This window comes from Harpia harpyja, chromosome 23 (assembly GCF_026419915.1).
Source record: "Harpia harpyja isolate bHarHar1 chromosome 23, bHarHar1 primary haplotype, whole genome shotgun sequence".
In the NCBI taxonomy this organism is placed as follows: domain Eukaryota; kingdom Metazoa; phylum Chordata; class Aves; order Accipitriformes; family Accipitridae; genus Harpia; species Harpia harpyja.
The window spans coordinates 17,159,931-17,185,996 of NC_068962.1; the positions used below are offsets into that span (position 1 = coordinate 17,159,931).

Genomic DNA, 26,066 nt, shown 5'->3' on the forward strand with positions numbered 1-26,066 from the left:
AGGAGCAACAGGAAGAAATACAGCGAACCTGCATTTTCTTTCCTATACAAAATAACATTTTTCTTTTTAGCTTTTATTCTTGTTGGGATTTGATTTTTTTGGATGTTCTTTTAAAAGCATCTAATGTGTTTAGCATTAGGTAGAAAAGTACACTTTAAGTGCACTTTAAGTGTACTTTTGGTGTACTTTTTCTGTACGCTTTTTTGTGTATGCTTTTCTACGTACACTTTATGTATACTCTTCTGACTGATACACTGTCTTTCTGACTGATATGCTGCCTTTCAGACTCAGATACAAAGGATCTGCAAGCATTTGAGAGTTTAATAGACCTCCCAATGAGATTATAAGAAGATTTTCAAAGGGCTGTTCTACACTCACAGTATTTCTTCTCTCCAGAAATGATAAAAGTAAAACATGTCCTGTTTCCAGAAAACTTTGATGGCTTTCATGATGTTTTCCTAAAAATATCTATTTCCTTTGTATTACTTAAGAGTGTAACTCCCCCATATGGCTGAGACTACAGCTACTACAAATAGCTTAAAAATGAGGAAATGGAGAAATTTCTATTTCTATTTGGACCTCTTATTTGCACACCTCGGTAAGAATATTACTACATCATGATTGTAAGATCTGGCTGTTCATTCTTTGGTGACAGAGCAGATTTCAAAGGAGCGTCTTGTTTTTGAGGTTTAGGCACGTATTTACGTGAAAGTGCTAAACTTACCCACATCACGCAGCTAGGCTGGCTATCTTTTCCTCATTTCCCCAAAGAAGTGTGAGAGTATGCGTCAGTGATCATCACAAAGATGTGTACAGACCACAGTATTTAAAGGTTTGTATTATGATATGGGTGTGTAGATTTCCAGTGGATTTTACGGCTGCATTTACCCTCTGTGTGATGGTAAATCTTCAGAGCTCTGGGGATGTTTGAAGATATTGCAGAAGTTTATATAGGCATCTGTATGGCCCTAAACTGGACAGCAGATATCCATAAAGAGATTTAGAGCATGGCGGAGCCCTGCACGATGCTTAAAATCTGGGAAACAGTAATGGGAACAGAGCTGTTATTCATAAAATGAGAATTTTATCTGGTCTTGCTGCTTCTATATTTTTAAAAATAGCACAAACCCAAGAGGCATAGGCGCTAGCAGCAATAACAACAGCAGTGGTGATGTAAACTAATGCTCATAGAAATCTTTGAGAATGCACCAAAAATTCAAAGCACGGGAAAGCACTCAGGGATGAAGCCTGACCAAGAATTTCTGCCACTTTTACCAAGGCGGGCTGGGGTAACACACTTACCATCACACAGCAGTTCTCAACTGTAACCTCTTACAGTCCCCACTGATGAAGAAAGAATACATTTTTAACTTAATCCAGACTGCCACATGGTAAAGCCATCTGGGAGGATATTTTGAAGGAAACAGATGGAAAAGGAAGAGATTCCTCTGAATGTAGTGTAAGATTTACATTATCCTCCATGAACTTCCATGTAGTCCCCATGTTTATATTATTTATCACTATTTCCTTAGACAGCTCAGATTAGGAAGCCTGCATGAGCTCATGTTCTTGTTGTTAATTCTGAGTCTGAACCTCCCTCCTTTAAAGGGAAATTCAGTAGCGTAAAAAGAAAACGGAGAAAGGCAACTGGACTTAAGTGAAACCCAGCAGCATGAAGTTCCTGATTCTCCCAGGAATTACACTGTTTTACCTCCTCCTTCTTTCAGCCTCAGGAAGACACTGTCACGAGCGCTTGCTCACAGCTATCATTTTTGTTCTCTGCCATGCACCCACACCCAGCAAAACCGCAATGTTGTGCTAGCATAAGCGTGGGAGCGAGGCCTATTAAAACCAGGAAGGGTTAAAGACAAGTCAATGATTTCACTGAACATCCTCAGACCAAGGATTAAAAAAAAGAAACGTTCTCTGAGTGAAGACATGGCACACAAATAATTTAAAGAGCGTAATTTCACTAGTTGTGTTGTGATGACTGGGGACTTCTAAAAAGCCCTCTCTCTCCTTTCATGCATTCTTCTGTGCCTCCTCGTTTTCCATACAAACATTTCCATTACTAATGCGAATGTCAAAGGGCCTCCTCCTCTCTCTCTCTCTCTCTCTCTGTCTCTGACCACGGAGATGCTGCCGAGGCACCGTGCAGCGGCGGCTGCATTCGGCTGGCTGAAACACCCTACGGCATCCCCACCAGGATCACTGCTTCGGGAAAGGAGGGAGGGGAAGACCCGTACAGGGAACCCTCGTGCTTCGGTTCAAACGCCTACATCATTTCGCCATCAATTAACTCTGTCGTTACTTTGTTCTGCTACCAAAAGACGGAGTCCCAGGTCCCCTCTTTGTCCTCCCACAGCCCAGCCCAGCTATTTCTTCCTCCCTCGCGCTAGGGCTCGCACTAGATTGCTGTTCAAACAAAACACTCGCCGGAGTAAGCGCCCGGGGAGATCGGAGACCTAGCGGCACCGCACGTGCCATCGGCAGCAACGGCTTCTGCCAGGCTGGGCTGCGGGCAGAGCCACCCGCTCCAGAGCCCTTCATCCTGCGGGCTCCGCTAGGGACGAGCTCTGCTACGTACCGGAGGAAACCGCAACACGAACAGCCTCCGGGGATTCTCGGGTTCCTGGATTTGGCCTCCTTTGCGCAGCAGGGTTTAAGCCTCCCTGTCTCTCAGGTGCCACGGAGGGGATGGCTGGCTTTCTGCCCGCCGGCAGATTTACTACTATGTTGTAGTAGGAATCGCCTGATGGCAGCCCTAACAGTCGGAGGATATAAGCGAGACCAGGGAGAGGAAATATCTTTTATTAGAACAACTTGGTGTGTTTTGAATTGTGTGGTGTAGTCAGAAGGTTATAGATGGTAAGTCCTCAGGGACTGATGTTGTGTTTCTTGCATAAGCTGGCCTAATAAAAGACACTACCTCTCCTTGCAGAACTGACCTCACGTGAAAATACTACTACATTCATCCTGTATGTTATCTCCGCCATTTGGAAACATTAATATTACTTCCAGCGCCACGGATTCATCATTGCTGCGACTGTATTGATTTCTTTTGTAGAAACTGGATTCTTGCACATGCTTTGGAGAGTTACATCATTTCACCCCTTCAACTCACAGCTAGGATGTTTTCTGTTTCTTACGTAACAGCTCCTAATTCAGATTACAGTAGATATTACAACAATGTACCCTGTACAATAATGTATTAAAACCATAAGGTGGAAAAACAAAAGTATTATTGCTTTCTGAAAGCAGACCTCTTTCCAGAAAAGCAACGGACCCTTTATGCTCTTGACTCAGCAATCATTCATATTCATGGAGGTACAGCAGCACAGCCCATGGACTCTGCTGAGCAGGGATGGACCTGCTCCCATGCCCACAGGCTCTTCTCTGCTGATGCATATGTAACAAAGCGGCAGAGTTAGGTTTTGGGTTTTTTTTAACACAGGGCAGGCTGGGGAAAGAAAATGGAGGCAATCGTGAAGGCAGTGTTTGACCAGTTTCATGACAGCTTGTGGCTTGCACTTTATCCAAGGTGTTAAAGAAGAGTAATACCATCCAACAGAAGAAGTTCAAACGTGTTAGTCTTTATGACGGATCCAGTCCAGTTACCAAGTTCGGCCTATTTTATTTTGTGGATTTAGAGGCTCCTTTAGACCAGTGGGGAGAAGGGTTTTATACCTGTGCCCCCTCCTTGCTGTAAGCAGTCCCCAGTTACCCACGTTCAGGACGCACAGAGATACCCATCACATGCCGGACTCGCACCACGTGTGTGTGTGCGTGTGCCTGCTTTATCATCACAAGGCGGCTGCTGCAAAAAGAGGACGTTTCTGAGCAAGCACCATCCACCGCTTCCTCCTCTCCTTCCCAAGGGCCACCATGTGAATTGTTCTGGTGGTTGTGCCTAGCAAGCCAACAGCTGTCCCCCAGCTCATACGATTGATGTATTTCTCTTCGTTCTTTACAGTAAAGGAGACCAGTTTAAATACTGAAGAATTATTTCATTTTAAGTAGTCTAAAGAATTTGAATTAGCTTTTCTTACCTGAGCAGGCTTCTTCTGAACCACTTGTTGAGGCTGAAAAGTAAAACAAAAGTACGGTGAGAAACAAAATTCACTGAGGTCACTTAACTGTGATTTCACAGATGCTGGGAAAAATGTTTTCAGCAATAGAAATAAAACACAGGCAAAACCCACATTCAGAAATGGAGTGATGAACATACCCAGCTCTCACACCTAGCCTCTCTTATACCTATCTACGACCTTGCTCTGAAGTAGTTCAGATTACTGTGGATGCAGAGGAGTACGTTAAGCTTGTATAATTAAAACGCGGGTGAAATCTAATTTAGCATGTTACATCTTTCAGCTCTTCTATCATACTGCTAGATTTACTTTGCTGCATTACTGATCAGACCACGAGAGTGGCCCAATTTTATAACTAGGTTTTGTTGTCTCCACTGATGCTGTTCACTCTCTTACCGCACTCTTTCAGCCGTGAGTGGAGTGCCGTGCTGTGGAGAAGTCCTCCCTCCTGGCCACGAGCAGGAGCACAGCTCGGGCAGAGGGGTGAGGGACACATAATCCCATTCCCAATTCAGGGCTTCCCACTTGACCAAAGCCATCCCTGCCAAAGGCGGGAGGCTGGGACGGGCAGTTGCTCCAGCCCTCGGAAGCTCTGGTTTGAGATCTCTAGCTGCACGAAGGTGATGCTGTGCTGACCCTCGTGAGCCTGCTGACGTGATTTTGGGGACGCCCATCACCGGGCAGGTTGGGTGTGTGGGCAGGGACAGCTGGAGGCCGTGTCCGCCTGCCTACGCAGGACCTGGTGGCACAGCCATGGGCTCCTCAGCAAGTCTGCCTCCCGGCTGCTCCCACCCGGGGACGGGAAACACAGTCCCCACAAGAGTCAGGAGACCCACCAAGGTGCCAGTGCCCTTCTTCCACCCTGGGGAGGAAGAGGACTACCGATCAAGGAACTAATACAGGCGCACTTAAAATACACCACCACCGCCCAGATGATGTGACGACCCTTGTGGGTGCGAGGAGCAGCACGGAACAATAAGACCACAGATAAAGGATGAAATCCTGACACTGAGAGCACAAAAGGGCTTTTCTTACTTCAGTGGGGCAAAGCTGCTGCCTTCCCCCCCCCCAGGACTTTCTGTTTTCGAAGTATATGAATCGCACCCAATGATTTTCTTCCTGCCCTTCCTTCCTGCCTGTTCCTAATCCCAGCCGTGATTTTAGTGCCTCGCTTGGGCAGAAGCCAACATGCTGTCCCTCTGCATGGCCAAAAACCTCATTTTCATGACAGTGTAGTAGGAAATAACTGGAATATTTCTGAATAAACAGTTTAGTGTAACTGGCCTTTCAGAGCAATATTTCAGTGGGAAGGATCAATGAAAATGTAAATTAAATGTAACTGATTCAATTCAGACTGCCCACCACAAGCGTCCCATTTTAACAAGAGATGCTTTGTTTATTTTCAGTCTTTTTCTAATTCAGCGGAATCCTATTGCTGCTATATTTTTCTATCTGTGCCTCAGGCTCCAAATTCTGCTCTCAAATACATATGAGAAAAAAACTATATGTGATGACTGGGTCCGTCTTTAAAGTTCAGGTTGGACCCTTTTCTTTTCCATTAAATTCCCTTGCAATGGAGAAGCTATTACCAAGGCACACATTTTACTGATGCCTTCTCCAGGTGGACTGCAAGCCCTGAACTCATTAATGGACATTTGCTGCCCTCAGACAAAGGAATGATTTGTTTCAAAGGAATCCCTCGTAATTACAGAACTCATTGAGCTCTTCGGTAATCTGCCACTAGTGCTTTTCCACTTTAATTTCTTTTTTTGCCTGCTGATTACACCTGTACACGTGTTTACTCCCAAACCACATGAAGTCCACAGACATTCTTAGAGGCTGACTGTTTTCTCCTGCTCAGAAATCCCCACATATATTTTTGGCTGTGCACTCTGCATTCATGTGACTCTCACACACTGTAGCTCAATGAAATCTTCTGAAAGAGCTGCCAACTCACCAAATTTTCCATGAATTAGGTCCTGACACTTCAATGAGAGGAAAGACAATGTCTGAAACAAGGCCAGCTCTGGCTTTCTGCCTAGTATGTGTCACAGTAATTCTACCAGCTGCCCTTCTACACAGCACTTCATACTTTTCAGACCACCAAAAAGCCCCTTGAATACTTTCAGTGATAGCTGGGGCTCAAACTGCCAGCGTGTTTTCCCAGCCTCTGGCACCCAGTGGCTCCGGACTGGACCTAGAAAGTTTTTTGTGTGTGTTTGTTTTGTTTTGTTGTTATTTTTATGAATGGCTTTCGCAGAGGACTCTGACTCCAGCACAATCCTATCCAGCCATTCATAAAAAGCAGAGGGAAAATATTGTACTTTGCCCAGTTGGAAACTGCCTCTGATACTGACCAAGGCTTTCAAGAATCTTAGTCATTCAAGACCTTTGCTATCATAGTGCTTCCTATCGAGAGCTCCCTGGCAGGGCTTGCTTACTGCCGGCTAGGTTTCCACTGGATGTGGGATCTGGAGTTCAGCGCGTGTTATGCTTTCTCCCTTAAACAGAAGAAGCACAGCTACGAAAGCTCAAAAGCAGGGCTCAGCCCCTCCGCCGGTATTGAGGGCACGCACCACCGACATGCGGGGAGCCATGCCCACTCGTGCCAGGCTGAGGGCTCCGGCTTGTGGCCACTCAATCGCTGCAAGAGCTGGTTTTCAGGGACATTGCTTCTCCTGCTTCAGCCTGGCTGAGTGCAAGAGCTATCTGGACGAATGCGGGCTGGACAAATCCAGCAAGGTCCAGCCCTGCGAGGCTTGCGGTGTCCGCTCGCTTAGGTCACCCCAGAGCAGACGAACTGCAGCGTACAGGAATAATGAGAAATTTCCCAAGCATCCCCTCTCATTTCTTTAACTGTTGTGGATGTGATGCCTTTGGAAACTTTTTGACACGCTATAGATACAAACGCCTCAACTCGCCAAGCTTTGTGTTCACTTAGTTAAGAGACCTTTTCAGGGCTTCAAACGAGACACCTCCGATTCAAGAGAGTGTTGCAACTACATGTTCAACTAGCTGGAAAGAAAGAGAATCTGTCTCGGTTATGGAAAAGCCTGGAACCATAAAAAAGCCAAGGACGAGAGACTTTAAAGAGGTGCTTTGGAGCAAAATAGAGTTGTAGGCAAGACACAAGAGCTCTGAACTACTATGCATCCCCCCAGGGGCCTGCAGAGTGAGATGGCAGACCTTCTGCTCTGCCAGAGGCTCTCACTTCTGTCAGTGATCATAGGTAAGGGGAGCTTCGTGCAACACAGGACTTTCTTTTTATCCTAAGTTTAAAAAACAGCTATTGTACACTGAATGTGTATCAGCTGAAATTCCACACACTTGAAAGCAAAATTCAGGGGTTTTTTTTACATCATATGCAAGTACAGGTCAACCTTAAGTAGCTTTCTTAGATCTGTATGAGACAGAAAAAACAAGTGACAGTGTTGGAAAAATCCTATGACCATGTCATTTAAACGTCTATCATACAAGAACAAATCCAAACTACAGCAGAATTTCTTTTGCCATGTTTAAACTATTAAGTATGTGAACTGAGGTGAAAGATAGTAATTTAAAACTTCAGGATAAGATTCCTAACTTTGAACAGAAAAACAATAAACCACCTAAAGAGGAAAGTACACAAATTTTTTGGTGGTTTTATCTTTGCTCTAAGTTTTGCATGTTCAAAGCCCAACTGTTTATCTCCTACAAGACACTTCTTCCACTCCTCCTCTGTCACCACACCCCTCATTTTATTTTATTTTCAAATTCTGTTACTTTACTCTTTGTCAGTATCTTAGATGCATCCCTATAGCCTATGCAGTCACTGGCCAAACAATTTCTTTGCCTTCTATATGAGAACAAAAGAGCAGCCTCATGTGATGAGTTCATATTCATCTTGTACCAGGGGTCAAAAGTTGCATCAAATTCAATTTGTCACACTTCTCATTCGCTGGCGTACTTCTTACCCTGTGACTTTTCATAGCGTTATAAAAATAAGGAAGGATAAGGGTAAGTCTATGTCAACTAGTATGAGCAGTGCTGGAACACATTTTTAATGATCAGAGATAAAAGCACTGGTCTGAATGCAAATCATCCCCTGACTGCTGTGCCTGAAGCTCCAAGGGCAAGCTGCACTCACAGTGCTCCTAGATTTTGTGTTCGTGTCTTCCTCCTCAAACCGAGTATTATGAAGATGTTTGACGGATGCTTCTTGGCAACAGCGAGACTCCGTTTTACTCCCACAGCTTGATACAGACAAGACATTTGCATGGAGGTAGCTCTGCTGGTGACACTAAATGACCATGATGGAAACTAATACCCAGTTAGGATGACATTTATAGTGCTGACAGCTCAGTGTTGTGCGGAGATCATTAAAACAATTTCACAGGTCACCCAAACACTTGTAGTTCTAAATTAAAAGATGAGTAAAACCATATTTACTATTTTTGTCCACATATCCTCGAAAAATCAGGAAGTTCATAGTATACCAGTTGAAACCAATATAATACAAAATAAATCACGTCTTCCAAGCAGTTCCATATGACGGCGGAGTAACTACTGTTCTGCCCTACAGCTTTAATTGGTTCGAGTCCAGCCTTTCCCTCCCTCTCCCAGCACAGAGTGGTAGATACAACACCGGGACCGGGGCCCACGCAGCCTGCGAGAGAGCCCTCGCCTCTGGGCAAAAGCTCCTTCCAGCTGCGCGACCGTCAGCAGGGATCCAGCCCAGGCTGCCGGGGACGGTGCGCCTGCTATTCGCTCCTCCGACCCAGGTACGCTCGCGGCTTGCTTTGGAAATGATCTTCCTCTCGAGGGGGTAGCAGAAATGCTTTTTGAAGGCATCAATAGCAAGGGGGGGGGATGCCCCCTCCACCCAGGCAGGACTGGCTTGTGTTTTGGAAGCACAGGTCATGAATTCTCCTGCCTCCGGCGCATGTTTGCAGTCAACTGGCAACCGTGGTGTCTGTGTACGCACACTGCTGTGGGTCATTAGGATCTAACAGCAAAACCATCTGGCCCTTAGAGTTCAAAGGAGATTTCACAGTCCTCTGTGCAGTCTCATAAATGAGGCTAATAGTAATCTGTGGAGAATTTTGGCAAAATCCGTGGAACTTTTATTCTTTATTTTCTATCCTACTTGGCACTCCTCTGAGTTTTTAATACCAAATACAAAGTCAGGTCATTCAAAAAATATTTATTAGCTTATTAAACTGACCTCCCCTGACTGCTGCTGGAAAACCCTGCAACATCTCAGGAGCTGCACCAATAACTTTAGCTGATGACAAAGTAAATAGTACTTCTATTCCACTTGTGGAGGAGAGCAGAGAGCATCAGAGTTTTCCAAGTACACGAAGTGACTTTTAATAGTTATTTGACTGGCAACAGTATTTTATATTTTAATAGGCGAATTCAAAACACACTGCTTCAAATGACTCTTCTGGTAGCCTGAAAATTCAGGCACTGGTACACCTATCGAGTCAGGTCTGTATATATCTAATGGAAGTCAAACAACTGACTTCAGCAGGGTTAGGATTTCACACGTTTTGTTTACAGAAAGCTACCTTCACTACAAAATGTCTCTCAGTTGATATATTCGCAATGGTTTTATGTTCTGAGGGGACAAAAACCGTGAAAGGAATGTATCAAAAAACAAATTCTATTTTCTTTTACACTCATATAGCCCCTTATTTTCCAGTTGCTTTGATCCAGCCTTCCTCACAGCAGTAGATTTCCCACCATTACAGATCTTGGTAAGTACAAATTTAATGGCTAGAACGGAAAAGGAAAAACCATAATTTTTCTTCATCTGCTAGCTGAACTGTTAGTTCAAGCACAACAATACTCCACTGAGTTTATCAAGGATATAATCAAAATTCAAAGCACAGTAGCTGTTAGTTCAGTGCTCTTGATAGATGCTATTAATTTTTATAATGTTTCAGCCAGTATTGGTTACATTTCCATAAAATATTTAGGGCAGTGCAGCTTATGAAATACCCATTTAATGGGCCTTGTATCTGTGGTTCAATACCATAAGCGAAGTTTAAACTGGCGTACTCAGCTAAGATCAATACAGTTTGGCAGCAGGAGGATCTGCTGTTGCTGACTGCTCTTCTTCAGAGTCACCGCTGCTCTGTTGGGTTCCCCCGTTACTTCATTATCCTCCATCAGGTATTTGATAAGCTTTCCTGATGCATTTTGCTCAGGTTTAAGTTCAGCACCCTGTGCATTTTTCTGCTAAAATATTAAGAAGCAATTTCTGCCTTTCAGAATAATTCCAGTACACAGTCCAGCATTGAGGTTTTCTTGATATGCACCTAAGGAAACATGAGCTGGCTCTTTTGTCTGGCGAACGTCATATGTAACTGTCTATTTATAACTCCCTACACTGACAAACTATTGAGAAAGCCAAATGGGAGGTTCCACTTATTCTTAGTTACAGCGTAAGGGAAAAAACCTACATCTTAGTAGACAGAAATAAATGGCAAGTTATTTGCAAAGAAACTAAGCCCTCATGATTCAGGGATATAAACCGATCAGAAACTACTTAGCTTTACACCTTGCAGACTTTTCCACACAAATAACTATTGTGCAACTGTTTATCTCCAGACTATCTTGTCTGTTTGGAAACAGCAACCCCTGTGTTCACCAGGCATTTCTCTTGGCCCATGTGGAAATGATTTTTGGTCACTACTAAACAGGCTAGATTTTAATTGATGACCTAGAGGTGAAAAGCACCGTATCACGTTACCATCCGGTTCCAACTTTCGTTTTAGAGTCTCCCCTCTCTTGTTGCTCAGGCACCTCCCGCCGTATGGACCGAAAAACCAGGGGCAGCTCCTGCTTCGGGGGCCGTTCCTGGCCGTACCGCTGACGGTGGCTGCACGGAGCTGATCGGAGCTGCACGGCTGTCATCAGTGGACTCATCTCTGGACCTGACTGCCAGGAGCTCCTGAATCCCCCCAGCCTTTGCACTGGCCTCCCGTGAAACAGCCGAGGAAGCTGGGCAGTGGAGTCCCAAACCAGACAACCTGCTGCAAAATCTGCTAAAGTTTGGAAAGTGAAGTCTGTACTTCAGTGGTTTTGCTCAAAATGTGACCATTGTCAGGTACCATTTCTCTTTCTGGCCTCCTACGTTCATTCGCCTCCTCATTTTAAGGTCACAGAGACCTTAACTCGTTCAGTAACAGTGTCCTTGTGTCATTTAGAGCCTGGAGAACGTGCCCAGAGCATCAGAGCGGGCACCATGTGAAGGCAGGTGCAGGAGAACACGATCTGCCTAGAACACCTGCAGACCTCACCTACAGCAGAAAACAATCCAGTCCAGGTCCACAGCCTGGCTTGCATCCATCCCACCTTTCCTCCTCCCGTACGGGGCCGTCTCTTCCACGCTGCCTCGGGGGAAGAGCCCGTGGGCCACGCTATTTCCTTAACCACCGCTGGGCACCATGTCAGGTGGCAGAGGACAAGACGGGGAAGGAGAGAAGGGTCCCAGCTGCACCGCACGGATGACTGCAGGGCAGCGCTGGAGGCTGTGCCCAGGCACTGCTCGGCTCATGGAGCACAGACACATCTCTAGAGCCTGGGAGGAAGGGCCATCCGTCCCCTCCTCTGCACAAATCGGGGTAAGGATGCAAGGGATCTCGGCAGCCTCTTTTGCACGGCCATTTTTGCCCCTCCGGAGATGTAAAGCATCTTGTACAGAGCTTACGTGGTCACCCCCGGGGCCGGCCCTAAACTCCTGCAGGAGCTTCCCCTTCCCATCCAGCCCATTGCCTCCGTGACCTCCCATTGCCCTGGGATGGCTGGGCAGGGTTCGCCTCCCAAGAAAAGGCACACAGCGCAAGGAAGGCCAACCGACTGCGCCTGGCTGATTTTCTGCAGCTGAGGATCTGGCCTGAGGCACTTCTCTTGAACTTCTTTGTCTGAGCAGATCCATTGGTAGCCACATGGTTGGCTGGGGATGTTTTTCTAGGTCTGGGATATACAGATGTCTGATGGCTGTCTATCGAATAGATTTGATAGTTATTACTGCCTCCAGGAAACTGATGCTGCTAAGAGGGTCTGTCAGAGTCCGACCAGAGCCTGCTGACATCCCGGCACAGTTTGATAAAGAAGTCACTGTCCAAAATAGAAATACATTTTCCAAGTACTTGAAATATACCGGGGGCTTGGTGGCGAGTTGCTGTAATTAATCCACTTCCTGGCTTGATATATTTTGGGATCATTCTGGTGTGTTGTATGTTAAATACCGAACTCAGCTCATACTGTTATTTTTTGTATGGAAATTACATTAATTATGTCCAAACGCATGATTTGTGGGCATCCCTTGCAAAGCAGAAAAAAACCCATTGCACTGCATTTCTGGTGTGCTTTTACCATTCACTCATTAACAGCAATTTCACCACATGCATCATTGTGAAATCTACGTGACACAGTAACGTATTTTAAGAGATGGCAGCAAAACGATTTTCTCTTTTAACCAGCTAGAACCACTTACTAAAAGGTTGCAAAGTCAAAGCCTGCAATATCCTATCGTCAGCCTCTCAACGGCAGCAGAAATATGAATAGTGTCTGTGTACAGATGCTTCCCTCGGTCTGAAAGCGAGAGAAAGAAGGGGGAAGAGAGGGAGGGAGAAAGAGATTCTGCTCTTAATAATCCTGGTGTAATTTTGGAGTTGTTCTATTTATGTCCCTGGACAGACACTGAATTTAGCCCAGTCTAGGAGAGAATAATTTGACTGTAATTTTTACAGGACAATTACCTGACTGTCTAGCTACAGTTATTTAATAGCCTGTTGGAAGCTACATCTGACCTGAAGATCCTATTTGTTGCTTGGATCTAACAATGTGAACATCAAAGGTATGTGTGTTAGGTATGCTCGCAAATCCCCTGCAGCTTTTTTCATAATAGTACTGAAACCCAATACGGCATCAAGAATGCAGTGCCTGGAGCACCCTACTACAGCCCCGCTCCCTGGTACAGCTTAAAGTGGTTTCCTCGCTCACAGAGCTCCATCCACCACTTGGAAAGCAGCCTGCTTTTAAATGTTACGGTTGCTAGGGAGGGCTTGGGAACATTTCACCAAACGCAGGTCATTTCAGAGAATAGCACTGCTCAGTATTTACTCTCAGTTCCTGATAACCCTTCCATATTTTGTTGTTTCTGTTGCTTCAATGACAAAACCTGATTCTTCATGCCACAAAAAACAAAGCTAAATCCTGTCCTTGGCTAAATTCTGCCCTTGGTTCAAACCAGTTGCAGAGTCTACCCAAAGAGGTAAATGCTTCCATCTCCCAACCAGTCACGTTTTATTGTGCTTGGAACCTATGTGGTTTGGGATGTGCCAAAAATATACCAGTTGGTAGCATCTGTGGCTAGGTGGTCCTGGCAGCAGAGGTGAAAGCAGCTGGCTGGCTGAAGGAGCAGGATAGCTGGCCTCCAAATGCTGCTGTAGTTGGCACAGAGATACACCCTTTCTGGGAATTAGGTACGCTGGGTAGACAGAAGCTTGGTTTGCAGCCGAACACAATCCGCCTCCATGAGATCAGGTATTATATCAGCACCAGATCACTTAACGGCAGCTGCAAGATCATTTGAGCATTGGCAGCAAGGTGGCCAAGGATACCCTGATACTCTAGATATTAAGAGCTCTGGGAGCTACAAACGGTGTGGAGCAAGGTCCTTCTGCTGGTGGTCAGCAGGCTGCTGCCAGGCACCTAAACGTCCCCCCGTTCCATGCCCCCGACCCCCCAGCCCAGCCTCAAGCAAGACTTGATCTTGAGAAGGGAGCCAGGGAGTGCGAGGGTGCGCCTTGGGGCGAGCCCCACGGACACCGGAGCTTGCCGTGAGCCCATTGCTCTCCCAGGCAAATCCCATGGCCGACAAGGAGGCCACCAGCGAAGGAAGGACAGCGTTTGGAGGAGGGGTGAGGAAACAACAGCATAGCTTGGGACAGCGTGTGTACACCTAGGAGCTTCTGGAAATCTTCGGCTGGTAGGGAACAGCGCTGGAAAGTTTTGGTTGGGTTGCACAGTGGGAAAGATCCAAAAGGATGGGATGGAGGATTGGAAGTGGCAAGGAGAGATGGTGGGGAAGAGGGGGACCAAGCACACACCGCCTTCCCTGCTTGCACACAAATGGGAACGAGGTCTCTGTGCTGCCTGTTACCTGCAAGGAACTGAGAGGAAACATAGAAATACCTCATTCATATTTCTTTTTTGTCCACCAATGCACACAAGATGGCTGTACTGTTGTCATATTTTTGGCTTCTTTTGTGCTCTTAAAAGTGTGTGTGTGTTACTGTCACATTTGGGGGGGGCAGTTTGTGGTGTTTTTAAAGAGAGCACTTGGGAAGTTTGGTTAGAAGGACTGTTTTTAGGTACCGGTGGGTTTTTTAGATTTTGGGATCAGATGCATTTTGTAGGCTTTATGGGAGTGCTTCACCTTCTCAGGTCATAAAAAGGATGAAAAAAATAGGAAGGCCCTGGGACTGTACTGCCGTGGGGAGCGGAGGATTACACCCCTACCTGCAAGCGGAGAAACAACCTGCCGTTCAAGGCTGATGACAGCAGGATCTGCAGGAGCCCATGCTCTTCCTGAAGAAGAACTCAAGCCATCTCTCAGCACGGCAATCTGTGCAGAAGCAGGTCTGCTTCAGCTTTGTGGTTAGACGGCGTTGGCAGCGGGACAGCCAGGACATTCACTGTTTGTTATACAAGCACTTCAAAAGGGTGGGGGACAGTGGTGGGATAAGGAGTTGCCCATGCCTCTTCGCCTTTCATCACCTCCCAGGAATGTCTGCCTTCGGGGCTAATTTAGATGCATTTACGTTAATAAATGTGTGGCCTTTTCAGCCACGTTTTTTCACTTTAATTCCTGTCTGCCCTTGCTGGCACATGCCCTTGGCAATTTGTGGTTATTTTGCTCATTCGGCATTGTATAATTGTCCTTTATTACTGAATATAGATTTTTTTTTTATAGTTAAGCAAATGCAGAGCTCATGGAAGTTTTACAGTCTAGCTCCATTTTACTTAGCAAACACTGGGCTTTTTTCTTTTTCTTTCTTTTCTTCTTTTTCTCAGTCAAAAAGACAATGTTTTGTTAACCGTAAACTCATTTGCAAGCCCAAAACTGATGATTTCATGAGTCTTCCAGATGCACCATCACAGTTCCAGAAAGCTTCCTGACTGACAAGAAAGCCAGGACTTCTGCGAGATCTCCACATCAGGTTATTATTAATAAACGTTCTGTATCTCAGAGGGAACCCCGCCGGTATCACGTAAGCTCCATATGGCTCCCTGCTCAGCACTGTGGACGTCTCCTCCCTCTCCTTACTCCTAAGTGTGATGGGGCCCAACCTTTTGGGCTGGGGTTGGTTGAACAGTCCCTTACGGAGGTACTCAAGGTCTCTATGCTCAACTCCAACCATGACTTAATACGTGAAGACACTTCTTTCACATCCATGCTCATCCCATGACAAGGTGACGTCTGTGCTTGGACCAACCCATAGGCATGAGATCAGATGGGTGAAGAGCAGGATCCACACGTCCTTGAAGAGAGAGCACGGTGGGAAGAACGCTGTTGCCCTCTGCCCAGGATAAGGGCCTTCAGAGAAGAGGATGCAGGGTAATTTTGCACTGTCGATAATTTTGGCAGGGAGGATCCAGCCCACAGGCTTTAGTTTAACCAGCCCTGCCCTAGAAAACAGTTAGTAGGTCGATTTAAAATTTTGAACCTTCACTTATAGCACTGGCCAGTAATACCTGGGAGTGCACTTTCGCCTGGCTGTCTCAGCCATACTACACTCAAACTACAGGGCTGCCAACATCTTAAGTGTGCAGGACTTATGGGCCTGGAAGAGCTTGGGATGCCAATGAACCACGGAGACTTTAGGAGCAAAATGCATAATAAGTTCACTGATTAGCATCCCGTAGTAACACAAATACAGACAAGGACATCCAGTTCCTGAAGACTACAGAACTAATCCCAGTCTGAACCTGACCTATTGGTACGTAGCAGACAAGGGCAAACTCCAGGCAAAAAAAAACTTGGGAAGCCTGGACACCACCATGATGAACATGTTTGTCTACCTCCTCAGCGGTATCACTTGTGGTAGATTCCTTCTTTTTTCCCACGTACGTTTTTCTTAACCCTCAGTGTTCCTTCAGAAATGGAAATGTAACTCATTACCAGATGTCTTGTGGGAGACCTGTGATGCTGTGTGATGGGTCATACGGGTACTACTCCTCAGTTCAACATGGACTTCTTTATGAAAAGCTTAAGAATATATATCAGATAACTAAAAACAATCACAATATTTAAATACATAATCTCATCTCTGAATATCCTTTTCATCTCTGTAGATCCCAAAGTGATTTAAACACTGCAAGTGACACGGGAACATTATAAAGGGATCTGTTATAAAGGGATCACCCTGCACCAAAATGCAGCCATTTCTGGGATGAGGTTTGGCAGCTGTTTTAACAGCACAAGACAATGTTACATACAGTTGGAGCACGAGGTGAAGAACAGCGTATCCAGTGTACGTGGCAGGGAAGGAAGGATGTAATTATCCAAACTGGAATTTGGCCAGGACACTGGGGTCAAAACCCCAACTCTTTTGAAAAGTGCCATGGGAATGCTAATGACCACAAGTGGTCAGGGCCCTGATTCTACATCTCATCTGAAAAATAACACCTCCAACGACAGTTTTCTTGAGTACCATGCAGAGGCATTCATCCTAAGTGAATCAGAGAGAAAAGTGCATCCCAGCACAGCAGCTAGGTATCCTTGGAGGTATTAATTTTGTTTCCCAGGTAGCCTATATAATCTGAGAGCCCAGTGGACATACACACACCACTTACACAGCACTAGTCTACAAAGAGAACAGGACACTGCTTGTGTTGGATATATTTATCAGAACCTCAGATCATAACCCCACTATTTTGAATACAGCAATCCTCCTCCCATGACCATCTCGTGACTTGACTTCTGTTGTCTAAAATGTGAATCACGCTGAGTATTTAATCTATGCGCGGCTACTAAACAAACAAACAACTTTCCATTGAGGTATTGGTGAGCTACTGCATTCTGCATGATTTAAGTACACAAACACCTCACTGACTTAAAGGCATTTTAAAAGTCACTGCCAGGTAAGCAGCAGTAACAGAATACATACAGGTTTTAGCCTACTTCAGATGCGAGGATATACAGCATCACTTTACACGTATTTTACTAAGGTGAAGGAATAGTACTTAGCAATGAGGACGGGCTAGCAGCCTGTGCATGGGTAGTCACTAATACTTATCAAAGCTCAGCCAGCATTAAATATCTCAAGACTAGAAATTATGTCCATAAATTTTATAGATTTGAGAGAGGAACTTAGTGCTAATGCACTAAGGTGACTTACACCTTAAGACTGTCAATTTTCGATCAGTCTTCATTCTTAAAATCAAGTTCAGCAACCTACCCGCCCTGAACAGATTCCGCCTGGCACAAAACATCACACAATTCTCAACAAGCCCCTGCTGCTCCCCGGGTAATTCTCGGACTCCGTCGGCTGCGAGCCGGACCTCACGGCAGGTGCCTGCAGGCACTCACATACTGCAGCTCTCCAGCAGCTCATGAACAGCTCGGTCGTGCTGGACTACGTACCGCAGCCAGCAGTGGGACCAGGAGGAATCAAATCCCGTGCTACTGGAGACAGGACAAACTACCAAAGCTGACATTTCCAGTCTGCCCAGCAAATGTTCACCCAGCTACTCGCTCCGTTCCTGTCTTCCCGTGGCACTGCACAGCTCTGGGGAAACAAGCAATGAACCCAGCAAGCAAGGCAGAAAGACTCTGGGCAACAAGAGCTTCATACAACATTGGGAGAATTAGGGAAATTTAGTGTCCCTGCATTAGATGCTGCACAGCTGATCCCCTCGCATGAAGAAGAAGAGGTGCTCCAAACATGGAAGATGGACAAAAGGTGGGCTGTGGAAAGGAGGCCCAGAGAGATGAAATGCTTCCTCACGGAACATGTCGGTGTCAAAAATATTACTGAATGCAGGTTTCTTGGAACGGGTCTAGACCTCTATCACAATCCCCCTTTTTAAAATACGACTCAAAAGATTATGAGAGTTTGTCACCTGCACTCAAATGCCATCCATAGGAAGGAATCCCCCTCTGGCCATAATCCTAAGCAATCTGCAGCAGACCTTCGCTGGTGATGGACTCCGACAGCCCATCCTGCACAGGAGGTCACATCAGATTATCACACGGTCCCATCTGGCTTTAGCATCTGTGAATCAAGGGTCAGATACTGATGTCACTAGTCTAACAAGGGAGAGCTAGTCTGTCTGTTAGAAATACTGCCAAGATGGTCTCTTTTTCACAAGCATTTCCTTACATAGCCAGAACATGCACGCATGTGCTGCAGAGAAATTAAAGAGTAAATTATCATCAAGGAAAATTAGAGGAGTTGACACAAAATCCGCTAAGACCAGATGCACGTAACTAGAAATCTCAAATTTGTTTAACAATCTCTCAGAAGTGAATCCAACTCAGTTCCACCGGGTTGATAGCATGAGTAAGAGTAACTGCACACGGGAGAGCGCAGGACGGCGGCACTGGAAGAAAATGAATCTTGGAGGTTCTACAGGGTGAGGCAAGGTATTATATAGGTCTTTCAGCTATAAAGTTATATATAATGTAGGAATATGCAGCAATGCCTGTTCAGAAGAAATTGAAAATCAGTTATCAGTCTTTGCTTTAGGTAGGTACTGGTTTTGAATACACTTGAGGAAACGGCATTATGTACATAAGATCACATTACATGGCTTTCACTCAAACGAGATACAAGTGACACTGCATGAAGTGTAGACCAGCAAACTTAATAGCTCATCTCCTTTTTATAAAATCAGAATGAAAACTGTGATTTTTGCCTGATGGTAACCAAGCACAGGTTGTCCTATTTTCAAAGCAAAATCTAGTTAGCAGAAACACAAGCGTGTTTGCTCCCGATTTCACCGTTAGAAGCTCGAGTGAATGTTCGTCTGTTCTGCTGGACATATACAAGTTTTAGTTAACTTGTCACCCAGCTAATTTTTACTTATTTAATAATACTAATACTATTAATTATTCCATATTATTTGCTTGTACCTTTAAAAGCAATTGAACTTAATGTTAAACATTTTCTCCTATTTCCTTTCTGCCACTGCCTTTTCTGTAAAAAGAGCGCTGCTGCATCTTAACTGCACCCAGGGCCCACAGCATTATAAAAAACCCCAGCAACGAATATACAAAATCCAAGCCTTCTCTTGCTTGTTGCTTTACTCAGTTTACTATCCTCTCATTGTTTTACTTCAATTGCTGGAGCTTGATACCGTACTCATTTTCCTCAGTCAGTTCATAATATCAATTTCCCTGAAGGTCAGAAACAATACCTTCAGGAAATACCACCTGCTATTCAGGGATATCGCAGGAAATTTGCATTTCCACTTTATAAAGTGTTATTATTTTGGACTGACAACCTACATTTATTTCATTATCCCAAAGTGTTGGGATCCCTGAAAGCTAGAAAGTGAGGGAATGGGTGTCCTGGCTGGCCTGCCCCTAGCATTTCATGGTCATTAACAATCAAGAGTGAGAAGACAAACAACTTGCTGCTGAAACATGAGCGTGCTTCACACACAGCTCTCCCTGTCACTTCCACAGGAGTATGGGAGCGATTCAGCCTCTCCGCCGGTCTCCCCCTGCTCGGCCAGCCCTCCTTCGGAGCTGGGTTGCTGCCTGAGCGCATTCTTCCACCCTCTGCAAACAGCACTGAGGAATGAGCTGGTGGATGCAGCCAGAGGATTTACTCCCTTGTAGGAACACAGGAGGCTCGAGCGCGGTTTCTGCAGGGAGTTGGACGTCTTCCTTCTAACCTTTTATTCATTGGGTGTGAGAACGCAGCATTTTGGGACCATCGGCAGGGGAAGGAAAGCCGCCCCCAGTTAGGTGCTCGCAAGCCTTGAGACCTTCCCAACAGCTGTAGCAAATATCCCAAAAGCAAACTTGAGCCTTTCAGCGCTTTTTCCCCGGAGAGGCATTTTGAGGCGGCCACCAGCACGAACTCCAGCAATTTTATTCCCTTCGCCTTCTCAGCACAGCCTTGAGGGGTTGGGCAGGAAGGAGGAGACCCGTTAGAGGGAAGCTGCAATCCTGCCCATTTCTGATGCGTTACCTACACAACACGGAGTACGTTAGGCTTTAGTAGCCTTCTTCCCAGCCCTTCAAACTCAAACTTATCTTTGGCTGTTTTGTTTTCTCCTCCCAAGCTTACGCTGGCGGGGGAGAGCCATGCCCCGCAGCGCAGAGCAGAGGACCCGCTTCGAGCGGACGCAGCAGCGGCAGCGAGGCTGCACGTCACGTCCCCTCACGCACGCGTCGGGAAGTGCGTGCTGCGCGAAACGTCGGGGGCAGAGGGGTATTCACAGCCGCCTATCGCTTCTCCCAGAATCGCACCTAATGGCGAGCATGAGGCAACCGGACTGAAGGCACAAACGTGCTCAAAAATGGCTTTATTTGTGGAGGTCTGTCCAAATCCAGCTCTGCGGCTCAGGAGGAAGCGTGACTGTGGGAACTTTCTTGCTCAGTTTCTTCTTGGCTGACCGAACACATCCCAGAGATTTCACTTCTGGGAGGAATGCCTTGAAGCGATTTTTTTTTTTATGATGAGGGTGTTTCAAGACGTATCTCTATTTCAAGCAACAGCACTGGAGACTGCTGAGGGAGGGCAGCGAGCCTTACTGGCTGGATTAAAGGAAACTTTCTTTTTGGCTGGCTGCACGGAAGGGCACGAACGAGGCGGCAGCTTCCCCGAGTCACCCTCCAGCCCCGCTCACGCCGGGGAGCTGCACGGCCAGAGCCAAGCCAGCTTGCTGCCGGCGAACAAACTCCACGTTCGGCAGAGCCAGGGGTGACGCAGGCTCCTCTGCCCCGGTGCGGGGACAAGGCTGAAAGCCAGCGGGTCCGAGCCGCAGACGCGGCACTGGCGCAAGCAGCCCCAAAGCTGCCCGAAGTTGCATGAGCTCCGTTTGCTCTCCTCGCCCAAGAAGAGAAAAGCAAAGAGGCATAAAGTCACCATGCCCTTTCCCAGACACGAGGACTATCGCAAACCAGCGGAGAATTTTCCCCTCTCCGGCAGTCCTGCCCAGGTATTTGGATTTAGCAGTTGGGCGATGGCGAGGTCTTGCTGGCAGAAGAGAGCTGCGAGCTGGCACTGACTCAGAGGCTGTTTGCACAAGGGCTGTCTTTTAAAACTTCAGACTGATAAAACTAATGACTGTGTTGAGAGATGCTCATAAAACACTGAGTCACCCCTTATTCAATTAAAGAAGCCGTCACTGATCTTTCAAGGAGGCCTGAATGGGTTATTCCCCTCTACGCTGTGCTGAACTCAGAAATATCAATCTGCATGACACTTTGGATGACCTAGGCTGGCAGTCAGAAAGTTCAAAAGGTGAGGAACACCTCTCAACAGGAATAAACAGTGACGCACATTTGGAAATAACCCTTGCAATTACAATTAGCTGTTTGGTACCCTCTCCTGCCTGGAAGTTTTTGTGCTACTGAAAAGTGACCTAGTAGGGATGGCAAGACAAGACTGTAAACCAGCCCCAGCCCCCTTCAAGGCTGATTTAAAAATCAGGAGGAGGAGAAATGCCAATGTTTAATATTTAAACAAAAAATTGTTTAATTTTTAAACATTTATGTTCCTTTTATGATTGTTAAATCAATATTAATACAGAATGTAAACCATTTTATAGCCTCCACACAGGTCTCCCCTGTCACTCCCTTCCCAAGAAGTCTGTTTTTTAGGCAGATGAGCGCTACCAGCAGGAGGTTCAGAAATGCTGGTCCTAATAAATAACTCCAGAGCGAGACCTGCTGCCTGTCTCCAGACACACTGCCTAATGACTTCAGTGAGAGTTCTGCCTGAGTAAAAATACCAAGTTTTGGGCCATTACCTTCAAATGAACAGAGCAGTCTATTTGTGGTTTGAGGTGCTTCCTCCTGTCTGAACTTTCAGTTTTCCAGGCTGAGCCAAAGAGGTACAAAGGAGGTTTCCCGCGATCCCCCAGCTTGTACCTGCACTCAGAAGGGCTCTCAAATTATTCTCTTGTGTTTTGTGACTTGACTTTGTACCCGCAACCCCTGCCTTCACTGAGCAGAAGCAGCGGGTAGAGATGGGATGTCTTGACAACGAGCCTCGGCCGAGTTGAAAAATAATCTTTCTCCAATGCTAGCCTCCAAAGACAAAAAATCTTTCTCTACCATTCTTTAGTCTTTATCCCCTCTGCGAACTATATACGCTAAGATGTGCTGTGTTTCTAACAAGCTCTTACAACCTGTAGATGAAAACCAGGACAGTGTAGAAAAGCAGGAGCAGAAACAATAGCCAACGGCCACGTGTCCACCATTTATTTCCATGAGTTTGCTGCAACAAGACCGTCCAAAAAGCCGTCAGTACGTACTCGTGAGCAAACCTCACACCAGTCCACTGCGTCCTGCTAACGTCACGCAGCTGCTGCCCTCCGCCATTCGCTTCCTCGCACGTCTGAGCTTCATTCATTCATTCATTCATTCATTCATTCGTTCATTCATTCATTCATTCGGGAGAAGGTGCTGCGTCCTCCCCCCCAGCCCGTTTCCTTTCCAGAGAGCACCCCAGCACCGCGGGCTGCAAAGCAGCCTCCCGGCTCCCCTCCTTCGCGTCCCCCCGCCGTGGTCCTCGCGAGGGGGGCACGGGGAGGAAGTGGTTCTGACATGTATTTTACTGATGTTTTAAAGCATATGGTCTGAATGCTCTGAATGCCGTAGAAGATTACTGTCACATGTCCTAACCCACTGCCTATCTGTTGACACAGTATCACCTTTCATAAATTGCTGGATACCATTTTCCCATCAGCATTGCTCTAAACACAGGAATTATAGGCAGGACACAAATCCAAACAACCCTTATATGCTTAATAAAATAAATAACAATCAGCCCCTTAAACGTTTCTCCTTTAAAGGAATTTTCCTTATTTTAGATCAAACGCTTCCTTGGGATCCACGCTAATTTGTACTTTCCAGTGCCGTAAATAACTAACACAAAGGAAAAAAAATACAGCGCATTCAAAATCCGCCAGATTTATATTTTTAAATTCTAAAAGATATGCTCATGTCATGCTTTGGGTACTGGCACAATTTCTGAATGAATGCAAACAAAGCAAGATCTGCTTGAATGGATCAGACCTCCTAATGCATACTTAGCATAGCTCCAGGTCAATGGAGCCAGACCAATTTACACCAGTTCAACAGACGGCCCGCAAGGTTCACATGAGCGTGGTATCTCTGGAAGTACCTCCTCCCTTCCCTCCTCCTCAAGCTCGTGAATGGGTTAATGCTGCATATCTCGGCACACCTCTGAACTATCTGGATTCGGTTCAGGTCACGCGAAAGCAGGCTGGGAAACGCACATGCACCTCCGCCACCTCACCCCGCTCCCCACACACTTCCACACACTGATGGAGAGATAACAGCAGCTTTTCATAGGAAAACTGATTACTGATATGCTAGTTCAGTGTGGACTATAAAATGTTACATCTCGGGATTTTCCACAAAGACAAAATCTTCTGAAGCGAGCAAGTACTTTCAGCTCAAAATTTAATTTTCAGCTGAAACCCAATTTTCTGACAAAAACACTTCAACAGAAATAGCCTTGTCAGTATCTAACAAAGCTTTATACCCCGCTATAACAGCACACCTCTGTGCGCTCCCGAAACCTGTACCCTTCTCAATTCCGGCACGTTTCGGCTTTCAATATGGCCTGCAGGTCCCTGGATGGAGACTTCACCGACTCGGACCCCCGTGTGCCCTGCTTTTATCCTCCCGTCACCTGAGCGAAGGGGAGGTTAGCACACATTAAACGACGGGATTTGCGGGCTCCGAGCGTACAGGGAAAGAATAGTGATGTGTTTGAGAGCCAAATGTGAGCCATTGGGGGATGCGCCGGACAAAACCAACACCTGGCAGCTGGTGACCCGCCAGGTTTCACTCCAGCAGTGCAGTGCTGGTGAGAAGAGGCTGGTGTCACGCGAGGAGACGCACTCTGCTGTGAAGAGCTCCAGGAGGAACCCCTTGGAGCCCCTCGGAGCAACCCAGGCACTCAGCGTAGCAGAGTACTGAGATCTCTCTGGCTTGCAGCACCGTTCGAAGTTTGTATGAAGGCCCTGTTGCTACTGTACTGGACAATTTCCCATACACTAAAAAATATACATAAGTAATGACTCTTTCCCCCGCTTCCCGTTGGCTCACAGAAACAGCTTAATTACCGCATTGAGTTTCTCTCATGCCGCGAGCGTCTAGGGAGGATGTTCTCATGAGCAGGCACCAAATTCCAGCACATCTGAGCAGCCATGCTTACGCACCCTAAAACAGCCTCTGCCACCTTATCTTCTAAGATCTCCTTTGGTCACTTCATGTTCCCAAAGTCTCTGAGGAACACACGTTTGCGCTTTAATCCTTCCATCACTTCTGCATGAGCCTCTGTCACATCTGACACAACAGCCATGTGGGAAGTGAAATGTTAATCTGGCAGCCTATGCTTAACATAGGGACTTGCATTAAAAAACCCCTACCAAACCTCTGGGAAGTGCCATGTACGCCATATCACGTCAGCGTAGACCACGGGGCCATTAACCCCTTCCCTGCAGGCTTGTCCGGGGCGGCAGTGGCAGTGCTCCAGCAGCCCAGCCCAGCCCAGGCTTTGCCTTGAGGGCACGAGCGCGGTGCCGGCCATCCACACCACAGCCTCAGCCGCTCCTTCAGCACGGTGAGAGGCTACACAGCTTCTAGCACGAAAGTTTAAAACCTCAATAAAGATACAGCATGCGTCGTCCAAACCAGCAACTGTCTCGGTGCAAAACATGATGGGGGTGTCCCAGTCCCGCTGCAGCAGCCGTTGGCTCCATAGGCAAGGATGCTGCAATTGCTGCTCGTCAGAGCTCTCGTTAGCAGTCACAGACCAAGGGCAAGCAACCAAGCTTAAGACTCTCTTGTTCCTCCCAGTCAGGACTTCAGCACGTGACCGCTTCACTGAAATTATGGGGCTAGTACCTTTTCCAGGCAGCTTTGATAGTAATGGTAACACAGTAACGATGTAATCCAGATTATCAGATGACTTTGATTTCCAGGACTGTCAGGCTAACACCTTTCACGTGAACGAAATTCACCTGACAAAGCAGTTTTTAAAAGAAAGACCATGCATAGTACTGGCCTCTGCAAAACAGGCTGCGAAACACTGACAGCAGCTTTGTATCTTAAAACAACCCTAGAATTTCCAGCTGGATCTAGCGGATGTTACAGACGAACGATACCTACAAAAGCTCCACCTGAAACCCCCTCTCTCCTCCGAAGAACCCCCCAAAGCAGCCTGCCACCAAGAAACAGGGGGAGTCCAACTGTGAGAAGCTGGACTTGCCTTCCCTTTAGCACCCTGCCGAGCCCCAGGCCACTTGTTTTGGGGCTGGCCCCCCGCCGCTGAGCGGGACCAGCAAGGCTGGTGTTGGGAGCAGGGTGTCACCCACCGCAGGCGATCAGAGAGCGGCTGCTGCGAGCCGGGAGCTGCGAGAGAGTGAATCACCCTTCTCCAGCACACCAGCCTGCAGACGCAAAAGGTGTGGGCACCAGCCCGCCGCTGCGTTCCCAGGGTTCAGACCACGTCACCTCTGCAGTCCCCCGCTGCCCACAGCTAGAGAGTGCTCGGGGGGGCTGCGCGAGGTGTCTGCGGGGCCATCATCCTGCGCGGGGGTCCTTTATTTACATCGAATTAGCAAAAGCAGCTATAGAAACTAAAGGAGAACGGAGAGAAACGAAAAAGTGGATTAGTGCCATCTGACATCTACGTCTACATCCTCGTGTTTCAAGGCATCTGACAACCATTAAAGGCCCATAAGCCAGACTGAATCTTTCCTCGT

The 26,066-nt window shown here is 46.6% G+C and overlaps 1 protein-coding gene across 2 annotated transcripts in view; it reads right to left on the reverse strand.

Annotated features, from left to right (window-relative positions):
• Positions 1-26,066, reverse strand: part of HMGA2 (high mobility group AT-hook 2) — a 120,776-nt gene that overhangs the window by 20,316 nt on the left and 74,394 nt on the right. The window contains exons 4-5 of one of the 2 annotated variants that reach the window (XM_052774711.1): positions 4,050-4,082; positions 2,888-3,965 (exon numbers count right to left, since the gene is read on the reverse strand). In XM_052774711.1, the coding sequence (XP_052630671.1) occupies positions 3,804-3,965; positions 4,050-4,082 (195 nt within the window). In that variant the 3' untranslated portion in view covers positions 2,888-3,803. Of the gene's footprint in view, positions 1-2,887; positions 3,966-4,049; positions 4,083-26,066 lie in introns of those variants that run through there. The other variant, XM_052774712.1, reaches the window with a different exon arrangement.